Consider the following 10034-nt stretch of genomic DNA (forward strand, 5'->3'; position numbering starts at 1 on the left):
TAACTGCAGAACTACAATGACTTCGTCATTTGTTTCAGGATTTCCGAATTCCTTGTATTCTTCCAATAGTTGTTTCCTGTGACAGTCAGGCAGCTATTCACATTGCTCAAAATCCAGTATTTCACGAGAGGACGAAGCATATCGAAATTGATTGTTATTTCGTACAGGAGAAACTACTCAACGGCTTAATCAAACCACAACATCTACCGTCTTCTGAACAGCTTGCAGATTTATTCACAAAACCTTTAGGTGTCAAGCAGTTTCAGCATTTGGTTAGCAAGTTGGGTATTCGTTCTGGATCGACTCCTCCAACTTGAGGGGGGGTGTTGGAGAAAATATATTCTTGTTACTTATATTTCCTTAGTCTACTAGGTTTCCCAATTTACTAGGTCTTTCCTAAACTTAGTCTTACGTAAATATAGTTCTTTCCTAGAATATCTCTATTTGTTGTAATCTATTTTGTTGTAAACTTCACTATATATATCAATGAGAATAAACAAAATATTCACTGTTGAAAAACCATAAACACTGTCTCCAAACTTTGATTTCTTCACATATTACCACCCAAAGTCATTTTAAATATAGCTGTGTTACTATCATCAAATTCTGGGGTCCCTTCAAAGTCTGCTCTGAGCTCATCTCCTGGAGACCCCTGAAAAAGTCAAAAAATATTCAGATATGAATTACAACAACCCGAACGTCAAGTGAGAAGTTTAAAGGCCTGAGAGTATCATACATACCTTCAGATAGTTGTTACCGATAGAAAGTTTAATCCGAACTCGATTTGTTTCCCTATCGCTCGATCTTTCAAGAGTAAATGTTTCTGTCTTCAAAGATGGTGATCTTGATGTTGCGGTGACTGATGCCCCGTCTCCAGCACATGATAGAAACTGTCCATTTACAGCACGAAGCTGATACTACGACTGAGATACCCTCCATAACTGTAACAGAGAGTAGTGTAGACACCCCAATTTTGTGCTATGAGATACTACGTATCTTATACATATCTTCTCTTTAACTGCATATATATTGTATGATGTCATAGTATTGTAAGTATCTCTTGTACGTATCTTTTGTATATTTTGTTTCCCTTTTTTCTGGTTGTAATCTTGTATATGTACTATGACTTTGTCATCTAAAGTAATACTCCCTCCGTCCCCAATTAGATGACCTACTTGGTTTTAAGTTTTATCCCATAAATAGATGACCTATTTTTGTTACTATAAAAAATATGTATAATTTAATAATTATGTTTATATTCGTTACGTAAGTGTTTTAAAATGCTTTTCAACGGTATAAAGTTTACAAAATACCGTGGTATAGTTTAAAAGATAAATCATTTTTAAGTTTTACTAATATCCCTGTGTTAAAAATTGTGTAAACTACAACTACGTCATCTAATTAGGGACGTAGGGAGTACAATGCAATAGAGATCTTTCTCTCAAACTCTTTAGTTTCCTCTGATGCTCATGTACTATGACTTCAAAACATCTAATTGTCAGGTAGGATTAGTTCTTTCATGCCATGCCCTAATCTTTTTTCAGTCAAAGTTACTGACCAGTTCAAGATTTAGGGTTCATGGTTGTTTCTTTTTTTTCTATTTCAAAAAAATAAAAAGGTTACTGATCGGTAACTACTATCCTATTTCCTGAACAGCCAGTCCTCATTAACAGGGGAGTCAGGGACAACAAAGAAAACAGCAAATATTCGAGAAGATCGAACGACTCCTTTGCTAGAGTTAAGAAACATTTGTTTCATGGTATGCAAATGTATATATAGTTCATTTCTTCCACTCCATCGTGTGTATCGTTTGTCTAATTTTGGTACCTGATGGTGACGATAAAACATATTTCAGGGAACTAGTGGCTTATCCGGTAGTGGTACTGCTTTAATGGTTTCAACTGGCGCAAAGACTTACATGAGTACCATGTTCTCGACCATTGGGAAGAATAAACAACCTGACACATTTGGGAAAAGCGTTCGAAATATTTCTTATTGGCTCATTGCGGTACGTTGCGAACTTCCAAACAATAATGCAGGACATTCCCAAATAACAAATATCTCAAGGAATTTCTAAGCTTAAACAAATTATGTTCTGCGTATTTTTATCTTAAGTGGTGCTTATGTGGTGTTGCAGGAATCTACCGATACTGGCCTAGTAAACAGAGAAAAATGGAATCAAACATGGTTTTCCTTGGCATCCTAACCTTCTATGACCCTCCCAAGAGCTCAGCCAAGGAAGCATTTCGGAGGTTAGCGGAGAAGGGTGTAGAAGCCAAAGTATTAACTGGAGACTCACTCTCCTTAGCTATAAGAGTCTGCAAAGAGGTAGGAATTAGAACTACTTATGCATCCACAGGACCAGACCTCGAACTCTTAGACCCTTCAACCTTTCATGAGACAGTTCAGAGGGCTACGGTTTTCGCTCGACTGACCCCAACGCAGAAACTCCGCGTGGTTCAGTCTCTGCAGACAGCTGGAGATCATGTTGTCGGGTTCTTGGGAGACGGAGTAAATGACTCGCCTGCAATGGATGCTGCAGATGTTGGGATATCAGTTGATTCAGGTGTATCTGTGGCTAAAGACCTTGCTGACATTATACTACTGGAGAAAGACTTAAACGTTTTAGTTTCCGGTGTAGAGCGAGGAACAATTACTTATGGGAACACAATGAAGTACATAAAGTTATCGGTGGTGGCAAATGTGGGCAGTATTGTGTCACTTCTAATTGCAGTTGTACTCCTGGGATACGAGCCCTTGACAGCAAGGCAACTCGTTGTTCAGAATTTTTTATACAACGTCGGTCAGATTCCCATTCCTTGGGACACGGTAGAAGAAGACTATGCAAAGTTCCCTCAGCGGCGGTCATCAAAAAGCATACCTATGTTGATGCTATGGAACGGACCAGTGTGCTCCATGTTTGATATAGGGTGTCTTGTGTTTTTTTGGTGCTACTACGAAGTATACCATCCCTCCTCCGGAGATAAGCTCTACCATTCTGGATGGTTTGTTGAAGGGCTACTCATGCAAACCCTTATAATCCATATGATCCGAACAGAGAAAATTCCGTTCATCCAGGAAGTAGCGTCATGGCCTGTGATCTGCTCCACTGTTTTGATATCTGCTGTAGGGATTGCACTGCCATTTACACCTATATGGAAAGTAATGGGAATGACTGACCTGCCATTGTCCTATTTTGGTTTCCTAGATGTGCTTTTTCTTGGTTATTTCTTTCTCAGTCAGGTGGTCAAGAGAGTCTACATTAGAACTTATAAAGAATGGCTCTAAGTGATTTCTATGTACATTATTCACTACTCAACATTTTAGAATGTATACAGGCATCTGAAATTCGTGTGATGTTTTTGTTTATTTCATCTTCTCCGATGCAACATATTATGTCCGCAAATTCGTTCACACCAAACATATTCTTATTTGTAACTGACACAACTCAGGACCAAATGAGTTTTTTTTCTTATAAAGAGGTTGCCATAAACTGACACAAAACTTATTCTTATTTATACTCAATGACTACACGAGTTTTTTTCTTATAAAGAGGTTTCCGTAAAATGATAATCATTGTGCAAGTAGCAATATCTACTTGCCAATAGGAATAACTGCAATTGCTTAGGATGAGTTACGAGCACCAAATGAGCCGATACTTCCCAGGCAAACCTAAGCCGAGTTGCACAAATGTAACATTGATTTAACTGGTAGTACTACTAATAGTGTAATTCTTCGTACCTTATAACTGCAGGATTTTGTTCTTGATGTTCCACCCGAGATCCCAATGATCATGAACATTCTTGAGTGACCAATATGCCCATCCAAAAGAAGCTGAACCATAAACATCTAACTGTGCTCCACCAAAGTCTTGATAATTCTCCAACCGCCTCTAAAGCTCCATTCATTCACCCACTCCCCTGTATCCAGTTACCAGTTCTTCATTTTTCTATGAACAACAAGCTATATCTCTTGTTTTAACATACACAGGAAACAAGTTCGTACATAAGAACTTCCAAATAAACACAATTTAATGGAAACAAGTCTTACCAATAAAAACCAATGGACCATCTCGATTAGCACTGTTTAGGGAATCTACTTGAGCTTTCCTGCTCTCTTTGACGAATTGAATATTCTCTGCGGGGCTCATCGTATCAAATTTTGATCGATAGAAATTGTAGAAATGTACATCCACCACTACGTTTGATAAACCCATGTTCGCAATAGCATGATAAAGCTCTGATGGGTCTGCGCCAATCAACTGACACATTATTACATAAGCTGTAGCTGAATATTTCCTGACAATATTGTATCCCTTTGAGTAGTAATCCAGTAAGGTATCGAGCGGAACTTCAGGAGCTTTTGGTTCATTCAAAAGTTGAATCCCCAATAAAGCAGGATTGCTTCCATATCTGCAAATGAAGTATGACGTGCTCGTTAGGAGCAAATGGAAACACGAAATTCAACTTGATTCCAGAGAGTCCAGGGGAAGTCGTATATGCAATTATTGATACCTAATGGGCAAAAATTGGGGAGCAACGACAATTATTGTTAAGAGTGGTTATATCTAAAGATAAATGTATTTTACTTGGAAGCTATGAATTCTATCGCATCAAGGCTTTGCTGGATGTGTTCATTAGATGTTGGCCAGCCCACAGAACCATCTCGACCTGCACTGTGATCCCATCCATTTTGGGAACCTTTAACTGCATGAAGGTCGATTATGCATTTAATGTTATATTCCCTGCAAGAGAAGGTATGGAGGCAATTATTCATGAACAGTAATAGAAAATTAGGGACCATGATAACAGGAAAATCTGAAAGCGAAACCCACTGTGCCCATTTGAATGCATCATCCAGAGCTGCCAAACTCCCCCCAACATAAGGAGCCGGTGGGTTGGGATCTTGAGCAATCCACCACCCAACAGGAATCCTCACGGTGTTTATACCGTTTTTGCTAAGAAACTGAAAGTCTGCTTGCGTAACATAGCTGCTCCTATGTTCCCTATAGTTCAAATAAAATGTAATAAAACTAAAGGTCATTCTTACTGGAGTTTTAGTGTTATGGGAACCGTTTAATTACCAACGCTTACGGGACTTCAAGTGTTATGGGGAATGGGATACTTACAGTGAGTACTTGTTTCGCCTTTTCATATCCATATCCATTGGCGAGCTGGTACTCCCCACGCATATTTTCCCCATCTAAAGTCATTCCAAATGTGGCTGCATTATCTTCCCATCCTGGATTCCCTACATAGTCTGCTCTGAGCTCATTTCCAGAAGACACCTAAAGAAAGTCACAAATATCATATGTGAATTACAACAACCCGAACATCAAGTGAGAATTGGAAAATGTCTGATCAGCATATCATATACCTGCAAATATGTACCACTAGATATTTTAATATGAACTCTACCATTGCTATTCCTCACAATAAAAAATGTTTCAGTGGAAGACGGATAATTTGATGTCGTGGAGACAATAGCCCCTTCTCCAGCACAGGATAGGAATTGCCCACTATAAGTGCGAAACTGAAATTCCGATTGAGACACTCTCCATAACTGCACCAAAGATTAAACGCATGAACAATATCCAGCACCTTTCAGAAAGAAAAAAAATGTTCTATTTCTTACTCTGAAGGTTTCCCAAGCACTAGCTTTTTCCCTGTCTACGGTGACAACCCCGGAACCCCCTCCCTCCTCTGCACATACAAACTTATTTGTGCTCAGAGATTTGAACCTAACCTTTGCTCCATCCTACATTAAAAATTCCAATGGAGAACTAGCTAGCCATTAACAACCAAAATTACAAGAATTAAAAGTTGAAATTCTCACAAAATCATCACATAAATGAAGAATACTTACAAGCATATCTCCTTGTGGAATGCCCTGAAACAATGAAGGTTTCATCCATCCTTCAATAACCAACCAATTGCCCAAATTCACACCTTTTACTTTCAATCTATCCACTCCCGGACCTGTAATCGAAGAATCAGATTCAGCAAACAAAAAAATCTCATCAACAATTGAAAGCCCAAAAAGAAAAATCACCAAATTTAGATGCTACCAGGATGCAAAATTACCTAAAAGGGAGATCTTTGTCTTGAGTTGATCAAGTTCGGTTTTTAATTTTGAAGAAGAAGATGAAGAATCATCAGGTACAACCAAGGATCCAAAATTTCACAAAAGACAGATCTTTTCCTTGAGTTGATCGAGTTCGATTCTCAATGATGATGATGAAGAAGAAGAATCAATGTCAGGTGCAACCCAGGATCCAAAATGACTCGAAAGAGAGAGCTTTGCCTTAAGTTGATCAAGCTCGATTCTCAATGAAGAAGAAGAAGAAGAAGAATCAGTATCAGATACATTTACTTGATGATGATCCGTATTAAGTCTCACCATCTGCCCCTAATTCGTGTGGTGAAAAATCACTGCAGCTGGTTTTAACAAAGCCCTCTGTATTATAATAATCAACAACTGAAGATGAAGACTGGACTGGAGAGAGTGACCATACGGAGACCATTTAGTTTGAATTCTTTATTCCCACCCGGTTAAAATGGCTGTCACAACTCACATGCCTAGTTAGTAAGCTCGGGAGTCAGTCGGTAACAATTGAATACGTATGCATCATCTATTGGAATATTTTCAACGCCCCTAACCAAAGGGGGTCTTGGGGGCATCGCCGATAAAAGCCTGTTCGAAAATTTCGAATCCAAAAGACACCATTGATGTCTGTTGATGAAGGAACCTGACGTTTCGTGAATAGAAACCTGTTGGCGAATAAAAAAAACCTATTCCCAACAGGTGCAAAACCCTTTATAAATAGCTTCTCCCATTTTCGTTTAACATATAAGAAAAATCAATCTGTTTTCTCTGTTTCAAAAAGCATCATCAGAAATCAGAAATCTCTTTGTGTGTTCTTGATTGAATCAAGGGGTACAAACCTTGAATTCAAATTTTCGTTGCAGGGCTTTCATTGTATCCTGAAGGCAATATTTCGCATACCTGTTGTAATCGCCAATTGTTATTGGGAGGGTAGAAATATTTGTCTAAAAGAAGTTTATACAAGCTTTGAAAGTTTTGGAGTGCAACACTTTCTTCTCTGTGTCATTCATCCTTTGTGAAACCCATTTTTTTTCCAACATCATCTGTATCTGGAATCTTAATTTAGTTTTGTGAATTTTTAGTCCAAAACAAATGATCTGCGTGTTTATGGATTACTGAAACTTATGACCCGTATAATACTTTTACACCTCATCACTAAATTGTCATTCTTTATTATATTTTTGACTTTTAAAATTTTATATGCATGAATTTGATATCAATATTGCTCATGGTAATGCACATATCATATCTATAGTTCATTTAAATTATTAAATCGTAATATGTAAGGAGAGATTATGTTAAAAATGTTCTTTTTACAGGTTTATATATGCTGAAGTTGTATGCCGAATCCATATTTTGAAAACAGATTATGTACGTAAATTTACCGTTCGGTATTACTTTGTATCATGAACCGTTGAACAGATTTTGATCGGATTTAACTTTTACGAATCCGTATAATACTCGTATGTATCTCGTTCCGAACATTTCTCGTACGCCGAAGTGCTAACTAGTGTCAGGTGTATTGAATCATTGGGTTTTCCTATAAGTTCACATTGATTTTCCTCCCAAGTCCGGTCCAAAATAAAGAGACTAAGAGCAGTTTCAATGGGACTGCCAAACTAGCAGATCTACACATTTTACACTATATTGGGGTTGTCAATGCTCAAAACAAACACTCAAATAAAAGAGTTTGTCGTAGGGCTGTCAGTGGGTCCGATTTCTCTCAGGTATTACACTAATCAGAACCGGACCCTATTATATTTATCGGTTCCGAGTCCTAACCGTTTCGGGTATGTTTCTTAGATTAATGGACCCAAAACCGGACATGATTAAATAGCCGGGTACGCATCGGTTCCGGTTATTTAATGCCGGTATTTACTAAATTTTTAAAATCAATCTCTCACATTTTGAAATCAACTTTATAGTTTCAAGTTTACATTCTTAAACACCAACAGTAATTGTAAAGATCTCAGTAGCTTTATAAGTGTTCGAATCTTACATCATAGGTGTGCCTTTAGCGAATAATAACACAGCAACATTAGTAGTACTACACTACTACTGTCAGTAGTCAGTAGCAACAATAACAAAGGCCACAGTTGAAATTTCGAGAAAGGTCAATTAATTATTAGTAGTAAGTTGAAATTTCGAGAAAGGTCAGTTAATTATTAGTTGAAATTCCGAGAAAGGTCAATTAATTATAAGTTACTGCTTTGGAATTAAACAAAAAAAAAAATGAAAAGATTGAAAAACTAAGCCTATGAAGGAAAAATAAAAACAATATTGTACCAACAAAGGGAAGTTTGCAAGGTCAGAAATGATGATTTATTTACGCATATTCGGGCACCATTAATGAAGATAAATCTATTTTTAGAGGTTACGCAGCATTTACGTTTGATACAATTAACGGTGTGGGACAACCATATCATACGTTCAGGGGAACATTTTTATACAAATTTGTCTGAAAACTAGGAATCCAAAACAGGGTGATGCTTCCGGGTTGTCAAGTCATTTGGTACAATTAGCAAAGACCTAAACGGTTGGGTAGCTTTAATGATGCAAATGAACTGACAAAGAGGAAGCGGTGATACTGATATCTATGTGGTAAGTTGCATTTCAAATTATTTAAGTGATTTTGAAATGTTTTATCAATTTGTTGTAATAGCTAATTTATATATTGATAAAACAGTAGCAAAGGAAAACTAGAAAGAAATGGCAAAGAACAAGAAGTTAGTTTCAAGCACGAAGCATGCTTCCACATCCTCAGAAAACTGAACCGATGTAACCCTGATCCGTTGGATGGATATATTGTACCAAAGGAACCCCTTACGAGACCGGTGGATACCAACATGGTAGTTAATCCCAACATGGTTCTCTCATTATGCTTCACCAGAAATAAATTCAAACACTAACCCCAATAATGTTGGATCAGTACATGGTAATTCAAATCTGAATGTTATTGGAAAAGTTGATAAATGGGAAGTAGTGGGTGTTGAAAAAGGAAAAAGTTCAGAAGAAAGTTATGGATGTTGCACAATCATCAACTCAAAATTTTAGCTTCAATATTTTTTTGGAAAAGAAGAAAAAAACGATATTGTCACAATAGTTGAGCATAAAAAAGTGTCTTCAGAAATGAAAAAAGATCGTAACGCAATTGAAAAGAATATCTTGAATGCATACATGAGAAGAAGGAATAGACACGACAAAGATAAATTAGGCACAACTGAAATTCTGGTAAAAAGAATTTGATGAAATGCAAGTACATAAAGCACAAAAACGCCCGACACCAGTTGATGCTGATCTGACGAGGAGGACATTTTAGAGGAGGACATCTTATATAAGGAATCCAACATCTTATATGAGGAATTCAACCTTCATCAACCTGCAATAAAACGATAATGTATTCTTTTTAAAAATAATAGGAATAATTTTCATTCTACTCATTGTATACAGAAAAATAGGTATAATACAAAACATGATGGGTTTTTGAGCCTTGGATGGTCGGATAACATTTTCAGAGACAAACATGTGATTCGACCATCCCAGTCTCATCTCATCCAAAGACATCTAACGGCTATGGTGTTTGTAACCCCTTTCTAACCCTATTAATTACTTATCTTCAATTAAATGGTAGAACCATTAAATGGTACCATTACAAAAAAAAAAATAAACTAACAAAATAAATGTTACAATAACTTTCAACCATATCTTTAAAAAAATGTCAACCTTCATCAACCTGCAATACAAAGATAATGTGTTATTTTTAAAAATAATAGGAATAATTTTCATTCTACTCATTGAATATAGAAAATAGGTAAAAATTCAAAAATCCAAAGAATAACTTTCATTGTACTCATTGAACGAATAAACAATCAAATAAGGTGAGGAAAATTATGGGGAGTGCAAAACCTGAGGAGTTACAATTTGTAAAA

At 36.8% G+C, this 10034-nt stretch overlaps 1 protein-coding gene and 1 pseudogene across 1 annotated transcript; one reads left to right on the forward strand and one right to left on the reverse strand.

Annotated features, from left to right (window-relative positions):
- Positions 1-512: 512 nt before the first annotated feature.
- LOC113290348 lies at positions 513-6159 on the reverse strand (annotated as a pseudogene).
- On the forward strand, positions 1477-3369 carry LOC113290347 (magnesium-transporting ATPase, P-type 1-like). The gene is made up of 4 exons (XM_026539959.1): positions 1477-1502; positions 1657-1759; positions 1856-2008; positions 2116-3369. Exons 1-4 carry the CDS (start codon positions 1477-1479, stop codon positions 3286-3288), a joined length of 1455 nt encoding a protein of 484 aa, XP_026395744.1. The 3' UTR covers positions 3289-3369.
- Positions 6160-10034: the final 3875 nt, after the last annotated feature.

This window comes from Papaver somniferum, chromosome 6, assembly GCF_003573695.1.
Source record: "Papaver somniferum cultivar HN1 chromosome 6, ASM357369v1, whole genome shotgun sequence".
NCBI lineage: Eukaryota > Viridiplantae > Streptophyta > Magnoliopsida > Ranunculales > Papaveraceae > Papaver > Papaver somniferum.